The sequence below is a fragment of the Mytilus galloprovincialis genome, chromosome 7 (assembly GCF_965363235.1).
Source record: "Mytilus galloprovincialis chromosome 7, xbMytGall1.hap1.1, whole genome shotgun sequence".
In the NCBI taxonomy this organism is placed as follows: Eukaryota; Metazoa; Mollusca; class Bivalvia; order Mytilida; family Mytilidae; genus Mytilus; species Mytilus galloprovincialis.
Genome location: NC_134844.1, coordinates 79,952,354 through 79,974,472, shown reverse-complemented (window position 1 = coordinate 79,974,472; position 22,119 = coordinate 79,952,354). Strand labels below are relative to the sequence as shown.

The 22,119-nt window shown below is 31.1% G+C and overlaps 1 protein-coding gene across 1 annotated transcript; it reads right to left on the bottom strand.

Annotated features, from left to right (window-relative positions):
* Positions 1–397: 397 nt before the first annotated feature.
* Positions 398–18,593, bottom strand: LOC143083762 (uncharacterized). Its single transcript, XM_076260074.1, has 6 exons — positions 18,334–18,593; positions 17,311–17,468; positions 14,661–14,813; positions 6,244–6,359; positions 4,445–4,623; positions 398–1,024 (listed from the first exon to the last, which is right to left on the bottom strand). Exons 1-6 carry the CDS (start codon positions 18,462–18,464, stop codon positions 877–879), a joined length of 885 nt encoding a protein of 294 aa, XP_076116189.1. The 5' UTR covers positions 18,465–18,593; the 3' UTR covers positions 398–876.
* Between the last annotated feature and the right edge of the window lie 3,526 nt (positions 18,594–22,119).

The window sequence follows — 22,119 nt, the reverse complement described above, 5'->3', positions numbered from 1 at the left end:
ACGACGATGACGACGACGCCAACGTGATAGCAATATACGAGGAAAAATTAAAATTTTTGCGGTCGTATAAAAATATACTGAACAAGATTCTTTCTGCCCCAACATTTATATTTAAGCAGATGTTTAGCTAAGGTTTTAAATCATCTTGACATATCTATTTAGAAATGTGCATTTGGATTGTAAAGATAAATTTCCTAAAACAATGCAAAAATGTACAGTAGTAATTACTACAAAGATTTTTAACAAATTTTTTACAACTTAAAAGGAGGAAAACTGGAAAGATAAATCTGATTAAAATTGTACATCCTGCAACATATGGTTTTGTAAAGATCAAATTGAACAATCCTTGATATCAATTACTTAAAATTCCTCTGTAAAATGAGATAAAAAAAAATAATATATTAACACAATGTACAATCTAAGGCTTTTATAAATATTTGTTCATTCTAACAAATAATGAAAAGACATAAATATAACTGAACAAATAAACATCTATAGCTTTATATTTTAACTATATCTGGTGATAGTACTACACACAAAAAAACAATATATATATATATACCCTTGTGTCTTTTAACAATAAACATGATAAACATTAATAGACACTTAACATACAATTATGGATTTTTAATTTTCACAGTGCATAAAATAATTGTTTATAATGTTATCTTTACCAGTAAGAAAACAGTAAAATATAGAATTAATCAACAATAATAACAATAATATGTGTAAAAAAATAAATATTCCTCATCCCAAAATGTTCGGAAGCTCAGAAGCTAACAAATGGCAAAAACATTATAATAAGCAAGGCTTCTTTTTCCTAGTCCTGGTTTTCCTCTAATCTTCTTTCATCATTTTTTGTTTATTCTTTGATTTTTAGAGAATTAATGGATTAACTCCCTTTCTATTAAGTCTCCAATCATATTCATTATATTTAACATCAACAGTTCCATAACTTTGCAATTTTGCCAGTAGAGTCCATGCTCTTTCTTGAATATTCAACTCTAAATAGGGAATAGTCCATCTAAAATAAAGAAATGTAGATAAAATAAAAAAAATGTGTATTTTTCAGGTCAGGAACTTTTATAGCCGCCTATGCCGTAGGGATTTTTTATTATGGAAGGTTGTGCAGGTGCCTTTATTTGCTTACATTCAATTCGTTAGAAATTTGATGGATAGTTGTCTCATTTGCAATTAGGCCTAAAAAAAATAATGTTGTGTTTCCGATCACCCCCTTGAAATTTTGAAGGGACGTACGGTAGGTAGGGATTTTTTTTTTTTTTTTTATATTATGAAATAAGTTTATTAAGTTATATAAAACTCAGAAATTACCAGACAAAAGTTTGCGATTTAATAGAAAGAGATTGATTACCCACTTTAAAAATATCCCTGAGATAACTTTTAGTTTACCCCTTTTAAAATCCCCCTGAAATAACTTTTAGTTTACCCCCTTTTAAAATACCCCTGAAAAAAAACTAACTTAAAGTCCAAACCTAAAAAAAAATTGGGCAGCACTTCCCCTAGGAAATTAGCTTTTTAAACCCAATTCCCCTATTTTAGGACCAAAAGTTTGGGATTGTCAGAGAAAGAAATTGAGAAGATATGGGGCAGATTCATTTATAGGAACATGAACCAAACATCATCCCAAACCTACAGATAGACAAATATATTATATACACTGTTCCCTGGCAGGACACTTTCTTTTGGCAAAGCATCTGTGGCTTTTCATCAGAATGTCTAAAGCGTTGATTGGCTGACCAGTTTCAGATGGATTAATATCAGGTTCATTTTGAAGAAGGGTCTGGCATGAAAATTTGATAAATTTAATTCCAAAAGATTGCATTGTTCCAACAGTTGTGTTATTGTCATCAATCTCGGTCCAGTCATTTTTGCCGGTGGCCGAGCACAAAATTTGTGATGTGTATTTTTTTTCATCGATGTTAGACATTGGATGAATTTCATTGCTAATGTCAAAAAAGGTGTTACTTTCTGTACAATTTAGAAATATTTTTTTCTCCGCAAAATGGTCACACAATGTCCGCGTTGAACATTGAATAGGACGCGTTGTGCTGCCATGTTCAAACACTGACAAACGAAAATAACTACTGCGCATGCTCCCGCATATATAATTAGCCAAGAAGATTCCACTTTCCAGTACATTCTAAAAATAAGCCTCGAGTTTAAAATTATCGTTGTTTTCTTTTGGGGCGATAAAAAGATCGAGGGACTTAGAATTTTTTATTTTCTTTCAGAAAAAACGGTCGGTAGGTATACAAATTATTTTTTTCCCCACATCAGCTTTAAAAACTTTTGAGTCGGGGGTCTGAAGGACGGTCGGTCGGGTGACCGGAAACACAACATTTTTTTTTTTAGGCCTTATACCACATCTCCTTATTTTTATTAACAATTCAAATATTACAAAAAGCCTTTGATATGCAATAGAACTATCTTCAGTACCTGAAAGAAAGTATTTTTTTGGTAGTGAATAAATTACACTTTTAAACTATTAAGGTTTTTGTATAGGTCACATGCAGAGATAAAGTTTATATTCAACTTTTGAAGTGACTTTATAAAAATGTTCTGTCAAGGAACTGTAAGAAAATCATAAACAAAATGCATGATCTATGAGAGCCCATACTTTTTTTTTTTTTATCAAAAAATGCTTTTTATTGTAAATGTAACCCAAATATTCCTATCTCTTAATCTGAAAATCTATGATAAATACATGTATGGAGTTCTTTAGTACTGCATTGATTGTATTATATAAGTACTAATTGATAATACATGTACCAAATAAAATCTTTGTGTTTTAACAATGATACAATACAACAATTTTACAACATTTTATGACTACAGAATGATTGGTAGGGTGTATATACAGAGTAGGAAGAAATACATAAATACCATATAAACTGATTATTTATATATTTTCAATTTTCAATAATATCTCATATATTGCAGTTTCCATTCCGCTCTGATTCTATATAATTTGGTAACTAGTAATGATTCTGTTTTTCAAAAACTTCTAGAACTTAAACTGTCACATTTTAAACCCGTAACATCTTTGCTGAAAGAAATATAACCAAAATTTGAAGGGTTTAAGGTGGGTGTGAAGGGGTTTGAGGGTGGTAGAAATACTCTTGCAATGTTCAAAGTTATTTCTATGCCATACTTTTATTCAACATAACTTCTTTGAAGTTTTGAAAGTCTAAAGCTGATCTGACAGAGACTTTGAAAAATTAAATTTGTCTATAATTTTCAAAATGTCATCTTTAAATATAAAACTTCTTTTAAAAAAAAATCAGTTTGAACAAAATTCAAATATATGAAATAATTGACTGAGTGCAGAGGAATCTAAAACTAACTTTGAAGTGAGCTAGGAAGTATTTTACAACATTGTTTTTTTTTAGGGGGGATATTTTACCTTACAACATAACTTTTCATAGCTTCAAACTTTATGTGTGGCCATTTTATTTATGCTCCAATCTTAATTTTGATATTTGACCTTGACATTTCCCATTGTACATAATGTCTTTGCCATTTCTTGTTTACTTAATTCCAAATAAGGAATTATGAATCTGGAAAGGAAATATTTGGAGTGTTACACATTTTTTCTCTTAACCTTAAGGTGAAGTAACTTCATTTTATGATCCCAATGCCATCTTGTTTCCAGTGAAAATGTTCTAGATTTACTTCAATTCAGTAGTTTTCTTGAAGGCCTAAAGGGCCTATTGAATTGTTGATTGCAGAAGAAAAGACCTCTAAGTTAAATTCATGACCATGTCCCTAATATCGTAAACAGGAGCAGTGGTTTTGTACTAATAAGACAAATATCCAAAGCGTCTATGTTTCACCATGAATACTTCAAAAACAAGCAAAACCAATATAGTTCAGTCAGCTATTAAAGGCAAAGACATACTTATTCAGAGGCCACTTTGCTACATATGGGCCCTACAATCCTTAAATTCCTAAAGTTTTTTAAAAAGGCTTTGAATGTAAAAATGTTAGTCTTGACACCTTTAATCTAATAAAAATAACAGCAATCCTCTACAACGTCCCCTAAGATAAAACTTCTAAAAGTTAAAGAAAAATTCTACAATGACAGACTTGGTTTAATGGAAAATTAATTATCATAATTTCATTGCTTAAAGAATGAATATTATGATATTACAAGTCACTATTACTGTTTATCTACCCTTATCAAATACAATGTACTGACATTCTTAGATAACTCTAACTAATATTTCCCTTTTATTAACGAACCATTTTTTTCATATTCTATAATAGTTCTTCCACATGGTATGTATTTTAGTCTAGTGTAAAAAACCTTTAAAAGTGACATGACGTTATGTTTATATCTCATGCTCAGACTTCAGTGTTTTCTTGAAAGTTGTATTGTCGGTAAAAGTCCAACAAACCTCCTTTTGTATGTCATAATACTTACTTAATAACATCTAAATCTGTTTTGCCGAAATCATCCATATACCATTGAAATATTTTTGACAGCCAGATCTCGTCTGTTTCTGTAAACATTGACACCTCTTGTTTACAGAAATTCTTCGTAGCGTCCTCCAATGCTCTGTCGAGGTTCTCAGCCGTGTAAACATTGATCACAGGACATGACTGGAGACAAATAAAAATTATAGGTACAAATTGAGGAAATAAATATAAATAAAAAACCAACAATCCAAAATTACATGGACACCAAAGTATTTGTCCCATGACAAGATTTTTTAAAGAAAAAAAGCGCAATGTTCAAGAGAGTTGATCAAGTATAAGGAGAGTGACCCAACAACTATAACATGTATTAACCAAGAATAAACCTCTAAACGTGTTCTTTTTTGTTGTTGTATTCTCAAAGTGATATCTGTTTCATAAAAATATAGTATATATACCAATACACATAATTAACAGCGCCTGGTGATGTTTCATAGCCTGACCGGTTTCGGTCCAAAAAGGACCTTCATCAAAGGCAGAATGGTGGATTAATGTTTGCATCCTATTTATATAGATATGGTAACCGGCGGTTGAGTTTACTGCCGGTTCCGATTTAACCGAGGGTTGAGTTAACCAGTGGTTCAAATTTAATCGGCGGTTGAGTTTACCAGCGGTTCAGATTTAATCGGCTGTTCAGAGTTAACAGGCTGATCAAAGTTATCCAGTGGATAAATATGTATCTGGTTGATATCTATAGAGGTTCAATTATCCTTTCAGTGAAAAATCCCAGTGGGATTTTCCATGGTTACAGTTATCTATATTTAGCTAATGTACATGTTACAGTAAACTTTTTGATGATATAACCAGATTTGGGCTTTAGCATTGGGTAAATGGTGTTTTAATAATTTAAGAAGTACATGGTAATCATTTAGTCTTGATCTTTGGCTTATGATACACCTAAATATCAAGTCTTAGAATAGTATTTCATATAGTCATGTGATCTTGATATTTGGCTTATGATACACCTAAATATCAAGTCTTGAAATAGTACTTCCTAGTAGTCATGCAGTCTTGATCTCAGGCTTATGATACACCTGAATATCATGTCTTGGTATATATCAGTTTCATATTTTACAGGCTACCACAAATTTAACAGTGGTATATCACAGTATAGAATAGAAAGCTTTACACTTTGCTATCGGTAGAGAAAAATTCATATGAGACACACCTTCGCAGAAAATTAATTAAATGGGATTCCACATTATAAGAATAATAAATTTTTACTTGTGAGCGGGAAAATTGTATGTCACATCATATTGAAGTTTCTGGTTCCATTATTGTGAACTGTTAAGCAACATTAAATCTATCATCTTAATTCTTGTATTTGCACTTTTCCATGTATGTGTAGCTTTCTTTATTTTATTTTTATATTTTTATACCTTATTATTTATATCTATCTGGTTTTATTTGTTTGTAGTTAATAAAAGCTTAATTTCCTACAGAGAACATCATTCATGCATTCATGGGTAACTTAACTGGTAAAAAATGTTCACTAGTTCCTAAATGATTTAAACTGCCTTTTAGCAAACATTCATTGTAACATTAATGTTCCTTTTTCAAGTTTACTGTTATCTTCTAACACAAGTTGCTGACCTACATAGCTTTATCATTGTGTGTTTTGTTTTAATCATTTACAGTCCATAACAGTAAAAGTTGCATAAGTAAACCCCACCAAATATGGTGTTTGTGTCATTCTAGTACACAGTGCATTAGATTTAATAGCAAGATAAATATTTATAAACATACCACTGCACCACAAACTAAGGCAAAATGTATCCTTGGGTCTAGAGTACAGACAAACTTCAGTCTGAGATCTTTTGGATTGAACGGAGGATTCATTGAAGAGGGATGTGGTTTGTTTCCTGGAAATAAAAAGAAAAGATTAAGAATTATAATGCTCATAAAATTTATTCAGTACACACATGGTTATTCGGTGAACAATAAATATTCCCTATTGGTATTATTTTAGTAGGTTTCTCTATACAAATTGGATTTTGAATAAAAAAGCATATTCACCTGAGAAAGTGTTATTCACCGCACTAAACGTCACACGCTTTTACATGCAACGTTATGGTAAGATGTTTCATGTAAAATTTGTTTTGGAATATGTTTGTCATTATATACATTTTCATCTCTCGAATATGTAATAAAACAATTACTGTCTATTGTTTCAGTAAATATGGGGTTTAATTGACTTTTGAAAAAACTGATATTCACTTCTGCTGTCGGCCTCAGTGAATATTTTTTTTTCAAGAGTCAAATAAAACTGCATGTTTACCTCGTCAAAAGACAGTAATTGTATGCTATTCTTGATCTGGAGTGAATAACTATGAGACAGAGGTGATAGGATTGGATTTTAGACTGGCATATAACATTAAAAAGCTGTGTAATATCAAATGCATAGTGATATTCACAATTAAACTTCGAAACTATTGTTTAGGTAATTTGTATGGTGCCAAAACTGTATGAATTTATCATTTTAAGGTAGTACATAACACTACAAGGAAATAATTCTGTAACTAGAGGCTCTAAGGCAACAACCATTTTCTTATCTGGGGGGGCCTGGGATTTTTATTGTGTTCATAATTTTTTTTTCAGAACCTTCCTTCGACAAAATATTTTTTTTCTTATGAGAAGGAAAGCAAAATTTTTTTTCCTATAATGTGGAACAGAAATACAATTTTTTTTCACAAAACCATAAAATTAACATAAAATTCATTTTAATTTTTTAATTGATGTAAAATGTAAAGTGCATGGCTCTGTCTATATCCTGGCATTGGCTGTTGTCTCAGTTGTTTTTTTTTTAGCCCACTTTCTACATTATGATATTCTCGGAGTCCGTCATACATGTATCCTTAAATTTTAATACTGCAATTGAAGTGGCCACCATTGCCATATGTAATGGCAAATAGTGAGTAGCTTCAACTTATAAAACCCACTGTTTCCAACTATGATAATTGACATTCCATTGAAAAAAGTGGTATAAAGAATGATACAAACGGAAAATACTACCAGTATACAAGTCTGTGTCATACACAATTAGGGCTATCTTATATCTATTCCTGTTATAAAATGACCATTTCATGTTTATAATAGTTGCAGTTTTAAGTATGGTCTTACAGTAGTAACATATATATGCGGGAGATTTGGAATTCTTATAAATATTTCTGGATCAAACACTATTACAGGAACATACAAAAAGTGATAAGGTATAAAGATCTATAAATAGAAATCTTAGCTTAATCTGTATACTGGACAGATGTTTATAATCTGCTGTTTCACTGTCTCGTCTGTTGTTAGTTTCACCATTCTCAAATTCAGCAGTGCAAAAAAAAAATTTCAAGCAGGTGAGAGCATAAAATTTTTTTCAGCTTCAGTGCAAAATATAATTTTTTTTTCGGTCAGCTAGGCCATCAAAATATTTTTTTCAAAAAAATCCCAGGCCCCCCCAGATAAGAAAATGGTTGTTGCCTAAAGAGCCTGTGTCACTCACCTTGGTCTATGTGAATATTAAACAAAGGAAGCATGACAAAATTGTGTTTTGGTGATGGTGATGTGTTTGTACATCTTACTTTACTAAACAGTCTTGCTGCTTACAATTATGTCTATCTATAATGAACTTGGCCCAGTAGTTTCAGTGGAAATGTTAATAAAAATTTACAAATTTTATGAAAATTGTTAAAAATTGACTATAAAGGACAATAACTCTTTAGGGGGTCAATTGACCATTTCAGTCATGTTGACTTATTTGTGGATCTTACTTTGCTGAACATTATTCCTGTTTACAGTTTATCTTTATCTATAATAATATTCAAGATAATAACCAAAAACAGCAAAATTTCCTTAAAATTAACAATTCAGGGGCAGCAACCCATTACAGGTTGTCTGGTTCATCTGAAAATTTGTTTTTTGAGTTATAAGCCAAAAACTGCATTTTACCCCTATGTTCTATTTTTAGCCATGGCAGCCATCTTGGTTGGTTGGCCGGGTCACCGGACACATTTTTAAACTAGATACCCCAATGATGATTGTGGCCAAGTTTGGTTTAATTTGGCCCAGTAGTTTCAGAGGGGAAGATTTTTGTAAAAGTTAATGGACAGACGACGACGGACGCAAAGTGATGGGAAAAGCTCACTTGGCCCTTCGGGCCAGGTGAGCTAAAAATCAGACGAATGTTTTAATCATGTTCAATTGATAAGGAAGTAGTATGCTTCTCAATGATCTAAATTATCAGTAGTCAAACTGCTATTTATTCAATGAAATTTTTCCAATAAAGTGTGTTGTTCAAATTTTTTAAAATGGTCTTTTTTTTTTTATCAAAGGTCAAAGTAAATATTTTGTTCAAATTTTATGAAAATTAAACAACCCAACTTAATTTTAGTCAAGGTGTTTGGTACCACCTTAACCTGATCTAAAATTGGTATATTTCATATCATTTTCTCCATTGGTTTTGATTTTAATATATGTGTGTTCAAAATTTTAAATAACAAGGACACATTTATTTCCTGAATGAAAATCTGTGATAATTTGGTTAAATTTTCTCCAAAAGTTTTTAAGTTGCTGTCTAACAAAATGAGACATGGATGACATATACAAGCTCATAACAACAAAAAATATCCCTATGTTAAAAATTTTATTACGGTTTTTAAATTTGAGACTGCAGGACAACGCCCCCCCCCCTTTTTTTTTTAAAGAAACCCCTTGATCCAACCACTAATTATCAATATTTTAAGCTGAAAATAACAATAAAAATAAGTTAACAGTTTTATCTTTGTCCCCTATTACTATTCACAAGTTCAATCTCCAAGACACTCTGTTGATTCTGTTAATCAAATATTCATGGTGACAAAGTCACTTCATGGAACAAATTAAAATACTAATCTTATCTGTTTGAATTATATGGTTAGTATTCGGTTATTAGTTTGTACTTATTCATATTTCACGATGTTTGTTAGATGAATTCTTTAATCAATAGATTAAGTTATAATTTATTCAAGGAAAACAATTCCAAATTGTAAATTGAGTGATCATAATGACTAACTTTTATTGCTAATGAATATGTTATTTTCTACAGAGTTAATGCATTATGCTAGTAGGTTAGTTAAATGAAAGGATTTAAAAGACTTGAAACAAATTATAATTAAATGTCTTACTGGTTTTACCTTCTTATTACAATGTATTGTCAGATCTTTAGTATCTATAATAATGTTGTATTGAGAATAGAGCATCTGAGTTGACCTTTTATCATTATCAATATCAAATCCAGTGCCCTTTTTAGAGTAATTTGTATGTATATGTATAAAATAGTAATTTCATACTGTTGTTTCAAAAATGATTTCACAAAAAAGAGTAAAACTAGATGATTCTAATAATGATTTGTATTTTTTTGAATATATCTGATGAAATAAACCACAATATATTTAGAAGCTATTCAGGGGCGGATCCAGCCGTTTTAAAATGGGGGTTTCCTAACACAGGATAACCACATGTCCAACCACCCCCATTCGAATGCATTGATCATTTACATGACCAAATACCAAGTAGATTTAAAAAGGGAGAGTCCACAAGTCTTTCATTTGGATTTGTCAGGTCTTGTGGACTCTCCCTTTTTAAATCTACTTGGTATTTGGTCATGTTGGTTTTTTTGTAAATACTTTTTTCAACATGAAGTGCATTAAATAACAAAGTATTGTCAATCATTTTCATTAAAAACTCCCTTTTAGAAGTATTTCATTGCAGTACATAAAACAATATACACTGTTACTATCTTTTTATGTGTACAAGAGATTCTTATATAAAAAGAAATCTTGTTATAAAAGTTTTATGCTGTAATATTTACAGGCCTCAGGTCTAACAGAAAATAATTTCCCTTTCAGAGCACAAATGTATCCATTCCTAGTTGTTTAGTTAGGTTTTTGTCCTTTGTAGTTTTTTGTGGTATGTCTTTTGGTCAGTATATAATTGTTTGCTCTATTTCAACTTACAACAAATTTCATTGTCATCTAAGTATCTTCATGAATTTGTACGGTTTTTTTTTATTAAATCAACGATTTCTCCCAAAATGCAGGATATCAAATAAATGACATTTTGGAAGAAACATTTGATTTTGCAGGCTTTTATAGCAAAAATATAGTCAAACTGTTAAAGGACACTCATTCCCCCCTACCAACACCCCTTCCCTTTTCCGAAATGTTTGAAATCAATTGTTTGTATTAAACATAAGTTATATCTTGGTGTAAATTAGATACACCCAATCAAGCTAATGGCCTCTTGGATATATCTCATACATGTTATGAATATGGCCTTGTGAACACAGTGATATTATCATTTGTATCATATACACTAGTTTACAGGTAATCTTTCAATGATAAACAATCAATGTATTGTTTACAAGATGTCAAGGTTGACATTTTTTTTTACAAAGAATGTACCGTATTTCAGATTATGAATCAATAAACGTAGATAAATTTTTGATATAATAAAGAAAACTACAGCAACAACTTTTCATCACATGATTGTAATGAATTTCTGATCATGAGGGCACTTCAAGTTCATCTGCAGTACATATGCTGGTATCTGTCAGGTTCTTGTCATTATTGGGAAGTCAGTTATAAGAAATTTAATTGCAATATTATTTATAATTTCAGTCTCAATGACAAAACAGAGCAAGGAAATAACATCAAATTTTATAGAATACTTTTTAATTTTTGCAAAAAATTTATGATATGTGTGCTTCATTGTTACAACATTTTTCAATCTTGATGCATCTTTGGACTCTTCAGTTCTTAGAATGATGAGCCCATGACTCATGCACTTGCCTTTAATAGTGAGAACCCTGCTTAGAGATACCACTTGTTGTTAATGTCAATTTCAAATTTACCCCACATTCCTAAGTATAGATTATCGGGTTTTCTACAGATTGATATCGTAAAATATCAGCCACGAGCCACAATGTGAACCTATTTGGCAAGTGAGAGCAGCGAACGAGCTAAAAGTTTCACATTATGATGAGCGGCTGATATTTTACGATATCTATAAGAAGAAAACCTGGTTATCTTTTTATCATTCTATTACTGGTCTTTTCCCTCTTCCTGAGACAGGTTTATGCTTGATGTAAGTATTTAAGCTTGATAATGTCTCCTCTTGCATTGTGACGTCACTGATAACTTCTCCTCTAACATTGTGACGTCGTTGATAATGCCTGGTCTTGTTTTGAAGCCTTGATACGAGAATTACGTAGCGACAGAGCAGGGTGATATAGTCGTAGGGAAGGACAATAAAAAAAAAATTAGAAGGAAAGTTTAACTCTTTATATGTTCTTCTGTGTACAATTTAAAAGATAAAAGAAAATAAATGGTGACAGTTCCAGTTTATTGTCTCCTTTCAATTTGGCAAGCACAGGATACGATCGCTGAAAGTTTGGACACTTTGTTATCCACCTACAGTTTTTGTATTAGAAATAATAATTACAACCAGCAGATTTTTCAAAAGGACAACCAGGGAAACAAATACCTTGAGATCATTCTTGAAATTCATTGTCTCAACTCTACAGATTGCTTTAGATGTCACATTTACATTCTGATGCATGACAACAGTTGAAATTTAGGATTTAATAGATAATTTAGTTTGGAGAGTGGTCAATGTTTTTGTAATAATCCGGTTTAACATGTTTAATATTATTCATTTTTAACAAGAATTGATCTCTTTAAGTGGAGTTCAGTTTATAAATAGAAAATTGAATTGTTGGCTTTTAAAATTTGTAATGTGTAAATTACAAAATCCCTTCTTTCCAATTAGTTTAAAGATCAACCCTAAATTATACATAAGTCATATTTTTAAAATACATTAACATTGTGAAATACTGCAAAAGCATGTCATTTATAAAGGATTGAACAAATTCTACACAAAAACATGCTAATGAATTTTTTAACTGTGTGAAGAAATTCAACATTTCACAATATTTTACTTTAAGATTAAGACCTTTAAACAAACAATTTGGGATAGGATCAGAGTTCATAATTGGGTTCAAGTTTTCTATAAATATATATTTATCACACAATTAAATCACAATCAATTCAAACTAAACTATGAAAAACAATTTATAACAGTACAACATTTTGATCTATAATAAAACCTGTTTAAACGAAACTCACCATTAATTCTTTTTTTCCCAAGGAATCCTGTCTGACCGAATCTTTCAATTACATTTTAATTTTTTTTCTAAATGTATTATTTGAATAAATTGAACACAAATCTAATGTTAACTTAATGCCAAGTTGAAAATGGTTAAGTTAAGATAGATACCACTGTATTAACATCATTAAATTTATAAAGATGTATAATTACAGCAGGTTTTAAAATCAGATCATAAATTTTTCCTTTAAAAGGGATTCTGATATTAAATTTTTCATGCATAAGAATATTATTATTTCTATAAACTGAACTTTAAAACCTATGATTAAAGATAAGTTGATCTGATCATACTACGTAGTACGTAACATACAGGGGAAAATAACATAAAACTTTGATGCTTTCAAAAACTATAAATATTTAGTACTGAAGATATTATTTAATAAAATATACATGTATTTATATATGAATATACATATTTGCCAACTTAGTGTTTGAATATTTAATAATCAATTCATTTTTCTCAGTTACCCGGATTTCAATTCTCTTAATATATTTTATTACACATGAATATTTTCAACTCTTATATAATACATTTCCTACTTTTAAACATGTTAAATACAAACATAACTTTCTATGGGCAATTTACCAAAAGCTAAATAAAAATCCTCAGAAAACTGAAAAGGTTTTGAAGGTGAAATAACAAGCTATGACCAGTCTGAAACCTTTAAACAATTACATAAAAATGTCTATATCAAGTTTAAACAAAGTCATTTTTTTTTCAAGGCCTTACATCAATTTATAGTTTACTCTCATGTGTATGATGACACCTTTAATAGTCTCTTCACATTTCTATCTTAAGCTGTCACCATGTTTTACAATATTTACTGACAGTAAAATATATTATCTGACATAACAATTTTACATGTACAAGTGCTGCTAAAAATTGCACTTTTCACATGATATAATCCCATTACATGTTTTAGGTTGTCACAATATACTAGTTTATTGTAATACTAAACCATTTTTATCATTTATACTTGAATGGGCTATATAAAGAAATATTATTAGTTACATAGTGTGCTAGTGACCTAATACGGTATATATGGGGTCAGTAAATTCCATATGGGGTGAGAGCGAAGCTCGAATCCCCATATGGAATTTACTGACCCCATATATACCGTATTACGTAACTAGCACACTATGTAACGAATTTATCTTACCGACTATCTTAACGTGTGAAATTAAGACTAGTGATTCTCAAAACGAGCAAGTCTTCAATACTGTTAGCTCTAAGAAAATACTTCCATTGATCCTACAAAAACAGATGCCAACAATAACGACTCGTAAGGTTTAAATGTGTTTTATGAATTTGTTTCAATCTTAATAATCAATTTCTTTGTCTGTTGGAACTTTTAAGATTTTTTCTCAGTACCGTTTTGTTTTTTACAAAGGGACATAACACCATTACTAACCATGTATGAAATAAGCTCCGCCCCCTTCTTACCTTATAAGGAATATAAAGGGACGTAACTCCACTACTAACCGTGTATGAGATAAGCCCCGCCTCCCTACTAACCTAATATCAAATATACACGGTTTGCACGCGGACGCTTTTAACCAATCATATTCCTTGAAATGTATAGGAGGTAAGATAAAATCTTATATTTTGCTGAAACAAATACCCAAGTTTTTATTTTTTTAAATTTGTCTTTATCTTTCAAAATTTCAAATTAACATTAATAATTCAATAGTCATGATAGTCTATTCCTTTGACCTTATTTAGATTTAGGTTTTGTGCAAATTATATGTACCACTATTCTTTAAAAAAAAAATCCTTTAATTTTTTAAAACATGTATTCCGTGGATGGAAAAAATTTGAACCAAACAATTTACTACTATCCCAAACCTGTTCTTTGTTGCTAACTTGAAAATCAAGATAAAACAACAAAACATTCGAAAGAATAACTGTTGAAGTCTCCGATGCTGTACACTGCACATCAAAGGATGACCAAAAGATAGACTTTACATACCTCTCAGTATCCCATGTTCAATATCATCCAAGCTAAATGTATGCCCTGCTACATTATAAGCAGTCTTCTTCCAGAACTGTTGGACATTTAAAACAGAATCTGGTAATGCTTCCATTCTTGCCAAACCATGGATGGTAAGAGCATTATATAAATCTGAATGCAGTTAAGGTACAAATAAACAAAGATTTGGAATATACATATTGAACAATATTGGTACTTTAATTCATGGGCAACAACATTGCTAGAAGAGAGATGGAAAAGACAGTTCACAAACCTAAAGAGCTGAAAACTGAACAACACAAACTCAAACAAAAAGTGGAAGTGAACAAAGTGCAGAAAAAGAAAAAAACAATAAAATGTATCATCTATCTAATTTGATGCATATTCCAGAATTTTCATGTTTTATGTAGAAATTTGAAATCTGTATCAGTATACATCAAAGTGGCTTCAAAATGACAAAATCTTACTTTCTTAGTTTTGGTGACAAGACATCTCATTTAATGAACTGTGGTCTTCAAAACCTTAAGTAAAGAAAGTGGTCATTTTAAACGACCTAATGACCTACTTGAGACACTCTACTTAGTCTACTAGAACCCCTTCTGTATCAAATACAGGAGTAGCTCTAAAATAAAAAGTTGTACATGTATTTTAAAGGATAGCCAGAACACTTTCAGAAAATCTGTCTAAGGGAGTCACTACATATACATGTACATACAATTTTTTTGTACATTTAGGTTAAAACACATCTCAATTTATCACTGAAATTTTATCAAAATACAATTGATCCTTTTAACTTTTATATCAAGGATTTGTATAGTTATAAATATTACTATATAAATCCTTGATTACATGTAAGTTCAATGCATAAACACTGAGTGCTTGGAGGATATCCGTGCACACTACAGAATTAACATGCATGTCTACATTTACATATTATCTAGCCTGGCTTGCACACTTTAGTATCTTTATTGTTATCACAACATGCTAATGCACATGCACATGTGCATGTCTGAAAGGAAAAAGATTAGTACATTTAAATTGCAATTTTCAGTTTTACAGACACTTTATTTTTACATTATGAACAAAACTCAATAGTTTAGTCTGCAAAAATCATATTAAAGAAATAACATAATAAAAGATATCGGAGATCAAAGGGGCAACAATATACAGGTAGCAATAAATACATGCCAAATTAAATTGTGTAACATCTATTGTCAATTTCAAACTTTCAATATTCATGATTGTATTTGTAAATCTGAGTATTACGTAAAATATAATTTTCATGAGAACTACTTACTTGTCTGTTATATAACACATATATAAAAAAAATAAGGAAATTTGGTATCATCTGTGAATTCAAATCTCAATTGATATTATATATATCTGCATTTGTGAAATCATTTGGAACAAATAGATTATTTATCATGTAATTTGTAAATATAAAGAATAAATTTGGTCTTCTTTATTCTTAGTTCTATTTCTATTTTACATCAAAAGAGTGTTATTCGTCACTTATAAGGCATTATTTCATGTATTTATAACTTATAAGGCAAAACAATAAACAAATGTTTGGTTCAGGATTTCTTCCTTAAGGGAAATAGGTTTAAAGCTATTTATAAAGAATTCTATTTTTGAACATAATGTATTACCATGAGCATATATGGGGAGACTTATAATTTTGCTGGTTTCACTCTAAAAATTCCAATAATAAAAATATTTTGAAAAGCATTTAAGGCATTAAATTCAGTTTAGGTTTCCTCGCAAATTTTTGGTCGAAATTTTTGCGAGGAAACCTTAACTGATACATGTATTAATCAGTGGTAAGACCAAAGTAAAAAAAAAAATGATTTATACATGTACTTGACGGATCAGATTAAATAATTCACTTAAACCTAATCTCTTAAAATACTATTTCCTGTGACTGACATCATTTCATTTATGTTGTGTTCATAATGTAGTTTTGTAAAAAAATCTTATCTTGTGTGCAGACTATTTTGATAGACCCCCCAAAAAATCATGTTTTGTCTAAATTCAACAAACACAAATTTTCAGCCTAAGGATTTTATTTGCATTTTTGTCTTAGTTCACCTCAGTGAGTTGAAATCATCCAACTCTTTCAAAGTCACACTGTTTACCTTATTGAAACCAGTTGAAAGAAGCTTTTTGAAAAATTAACTGCTTACCTAAATGTACCAACTATGATTTTTCTCACCATGTTAGACAATGTAAGAGACACAAAGGTGCTATTGATATTTGCTGTATCTTTATTATGACATCTTCTTTCTCTCACCCGGCATCCAAGTTATACAGAAAATATAATTATCTTGATGTTTTTCTCTCAAATTTGGAGTCATACATGACAGTTTACAATAAGTTCAGTCTAAGAACTGTTAATTTACACATAGTAAAAGCACATTTAAAATGCAAAGCTTTGGTATTTTCATGTCACAGAAAGATGAATATATCATATTGAAAATTGCATGTAATATTTGCCACTGGATATGAACAAGCAATCAATCAATCTGCAACATTTTTTGACAATTAATGTATCATCTTTTTTCAAATAGTCTACTTTGACCCTTTTGAGCATGTTCAAACATGATGTGGTGCATTACAAATACCGTTTCTACATAGAAAATTGAAAGGATACTGATGAAGAAAGCTTTCTTTTCATTCTCAGACAAATCTGTCAAATTGACGTTCTGAAGTTGTGAAGTTAATTCCTCATACTCTTTGAATTGTTGACTTAATCTGAGTTTCTCATAGTCTACACCTTGCCCTTCATTTCCCATATATTCTCCTTTCAGTCTAAAATTAACAAATTAAAATATTTAAATAATAATAATTGTATAATTCTTTATTTGAAGACAGTTACACAGTTACATTTGTAGTTTTGGAGGTTACAGGACCCATTGACTGCCAGTTATACTTCAGTGGTTCCCTATATTATCTAAGAAAATTTCCCCCTAAAAAAACCCTCTAAAATCCGCCTCTGGAAGCATTTTGTAATATTACATGTACATAAAATGTAGGCAATGCTAGCACTGGCATTAACTTTTTTTTTTAAACAAAAGAAACATTTGACAAGAAACAGCAATTTTTCATAAACAGTATGGGGGGTCAAATTATCATTCAATGCTGTTTTCATTGAAAAACATTTGTTACTATACTTTTATCTTTTAAATATTTAAAACAAGTTTTTTTTTAAAAAAAGTGGTTATTTCAGAACATTTAACATGTTTAACGGAACTCCAAGTCAAAGATTTTTAATTTTAATTAACGTCAATATTTCTCTTCTAAGAACAGATACATTTTGTACATGTCAGTAGAAAAATATCAAAAGTTATTATATGCATGCAACTGCACAAAATTAAATATGAGTTTACTGTTTACATTTGTACCATGTTTTTATCATGTTATAAGCAAGAATATTTTTTTTTTATAGAATAAAAAGAAAAATAGCCTTTGGATTCCCCAAACTTGCTAAAGCCAGAGACATATAATACAATTATATCTCTGCTAAAGCAAATATTTGTCTTTGTGGAAAAAGGGGGGGGGGGAGTGGAATATTATTAATAATTAATATTTTGTTTATTTATTTTGGTGTAATTACTTAAGAAAAAAAAGTTGTCATTTCAACTCTTGATAACAGAAGAAACATTAGAAAACATACCTCAGCATACATTTCTGTAACTTTTTTGAAAGCTCCACTGCAGAAACTTTGGCAGGTGTTTGGCCTGGATTTGCGACAGGTTTCTGCGGCATCGGTTGATTCAATATACTAGGTTCGGGACTACTTGCCATCTTTTTATATAAAATAATTTCGAAATACTATTGTCAACTTACACCTTTTGAAAATATTGCCATTAATACAAATTCTATAATATTTCGAAACTCCACCCACGAATTTTGTTATTGACGGAAGAGAGCTGAAATTTTAATACTCAGACCGGTCTCCGGGAACGAACAATATTCCGGTTTTAACCGGTTGAAGCTGGTTGGTAGACTTCTACTTCTCTCACTACTTCTACTTCTATCCAATTAAGGACTTATAACTAACATACGTCATTGTTCTATCACAGTGAAGGTTATATATTTTTAAAGTTATTTATTATATATTAAGTAACACCAATATTATCCTTGAGTAACACGCTAACACGGTGACATTGTAGGCAAATGAGAATAGAAAAATAGGAAACGAAAAAGAAATAACTAGGACGGACGGCCGGACGGGTGGTGGTAACACAAAATGCCCTGGGCCGTAGCTACGGCGGAAAAATACAAAAAAAAACTACAAGAACGAGCGCTCGGATTCATCTACAATGACTTCAATATAATCAAAAACTTCCAACATTTAATAGAATAGTTAATGCAGAGGCATCGAACAGTAGTATGCATAGAGGATATAAGGGAAGCCCTAAAGAATTGTGACAACTTAGACAACATATCAAATTTAAAGAAATTCATATAATTTTAAATATAAACTCATAGTCAATTTATAAATCACGACCAAGAACTACAAGGTATGGTAAAAAGGAAACTTTTACTTTAAGGCTGCACAGTTATGGAAGTCTCTGCCTGACTATGCACGGAGCCGGCACGTGTGTTTACACAGTTCAAACATATTATTTTAATATGGTGTTCTCAAGTTCAGATTGCTTCTTTACCTCATATAGACAACTGACAATTCTGTTGGCTGTGCCACGGATGAAGTCTTTCAGTCCTCAATGTTCTGTTAAGCTGCTTTTATTTCAATTATATGTTAGTGCTTTTGTCTCTTTGCAGCTAAAGTAAAATATGTTTTACGCTTGCTTGCGTTTTGTTTACTTATACTTACTTACTAACTTACTTATTTGTTCACTGGATAATACCGATATATATCAGCTTAAACTGAGAGTGTCACAATCAGAAAAAGCATTCTTATTAGTCGGTGCTCTATTTCGATTCTCATTTTTCTTTTCAATCATTTTCAACGGTTTGCCAAAAAGTGGCGATAGCATGGGGATTCTACGCCAGTGTTTAAACATAAATAACTAACAGCTTGGGAAATTTTAACGAATTCGTACAAAAGGCCTGGGCGGCCACAAACATGTTTGATTCAGCCACATTCTGGGCGAAGTCATGAAGCTGTAATTCAGTGGTTGTCATTTCCCTTTTATTGTATTTCTTATTATTTTTCGTTGGTTGCTTTTTACTTAAACCAGGCCGTTTTTAAACTATCTCAAGTTTGGTTGACGTTTCATTATGTCGGGATCTTTGATATAGCTTGCTATGCGGTACGGCTTCTGCTCATTGCCGTTGAGGATCGAACGTCAACTAACTATATATGCATTTGATAACATCTATGCCATTTGACCTCTGGTGGATAGTTGTCTCTCTATCTTAATTCTACATTTCCTGATTATTTTATATCTGAGCAGAACGAACGAGCCCTACAAAAAACGAGGGTGGTTTCAGTTTTCTGCTGAGTGGTTAGCAGATCCTGCTCCACATGTGGCACGGTGTTCAACAAGAGACCAAATGTAGAGATTAACAACTATATATAGGTCGCCGTACGGTCCATTTACAACTATCAATTATAGTGGGCTATAGTGATAATTTTTTTAGAGATAAAGAACTCCCGATAAGCTATAATTTATAACAACATTACTTGTAATGTTTTTATTGTGGACAGTGTATATAATGTCAGTGTATAATTTGTAAACTGAATTATAGACCACCTTAATCTAGAATTGTCCATATGTTTAAATAGTGCTGGTACTTTTTTCTTTTATTTGTCCCAAAAGTATAGATTCAAAGTTATGCATTGTCAAAAGAACAGGTTCGATTTTTAAATTTGAATTTAATGTCTCAAAGAAATGTCCTACTAAATAACAATGTTTTCGCGACTCATAATAATAAGTCAAAATTGTATATCATCATGTGACCCCCGAGAGGCGTTTTTGCCCTTAAACATTATGTTTTGTCATTTTTTGCATTTCTTGCACTATAATCTATCAATTAAAGATTGATACACTATATTTTGGTATTTATAATGATTCACTCATAGGGTCTTTGCATCGGAAATGATCACATTTATTCTATGTTCTTCTCATTATATTTAATGATGATATTATACCAAACCACTGACCGAAGGAATAGTGTATATGTTATTTATGATGAAGACATCAAATAATCTTTGCTCAGTTTAATTGAGGTCTGGAGCTGTCATGTCATTAATTGATAGTATCGTTGTTAATTTGCTTAGTTTCTTTTAGTTACCTATTCCAGACATATAATACAATATACGTCTCTGCCTATTCTGACATCGGACTCTGATTTCTTTTGAACTGAGTTTTACTGTGTGTATTGCTGTATGTTTGTTTAATTTATATTGGCTAGTGTTATAGGGGAGTGTTGAGATCTCACAAAACATGGTTAACCCTGACAGTTACCGAGCCGCATTTTTGCGCCTCTTCCAAGTCAGCAGTCTCTGGCCCTTTTGAGTCTTGTATATTTTTTGTCTCTTTGACACACTGCCCATTTCCATTCCCTCATCCGATGGTAAAACCAAAACTCAAACACATCAAACGAGTGGAAAACAACTGCCAAATTCCTGATTTTGTACAGGCATTTTTATTGTTTATTAATGCGAAAGATGTTATAACTGTTAGAAACTTAAAGATAAGTTATATCATTTAAAGGGGCACTAGTTATGAGATATATAATAAATTGCTTTGCTGAGCACAGCTGGATACGACCGCAGGTCCCGAACCCTGAACAGTTGGGGGAAAAATAGACACAATATTCGCGCTTGATACAGGTCTAAATTTGGATTGTAATCAAATATTATACACATAATAGTTACTGACACAGAATAATTGTAGTCAAAGATCTAAGAATTGTTTACATGAATTGAATGTATATTCAATTTTGTGCTGTAACGAAAATAGGTCATAGTTCATTTTTTTTATGTGAAACACCAGTTGTCTTTCTCTATTAATTGTGTTTGAACTTTCTATATGTTAATAAGTTTCTCCATGGTTGGAGTACTGTCTATTTGTTAAAACACCCCTAAAGTTGGTATAATTTTATTTTTCACCTCTTCAAGTATAATGGACCGTTCCATATGGTAGTATATAAACCAGCTCAAGACAGAGAAACTTTGTCCATCACATTCACCCAGTCACGTCTCAGTCATTACAGCTGAACGGACGTGCTGGGCCAGCTCTCCTTTACCCGCTATCTTCGATGAGGGTTTACAGTTAGATGAACAACGACATACTACTAAAGATGACAGAAACCAATCCATGCCGTACAGATAGACGTAGTAGTTGGCGTACCCGCGTTAACATGCACTCCAAAACCATTGTATCATGGGGAGTGTTATGCCGATTAACGTCCGAGGGCTGTATCCTAGGCTGTTGGGTGATACGACCTTCAATTCACTGCCTCACGGCTTTGGTCCTGATAACGCTTT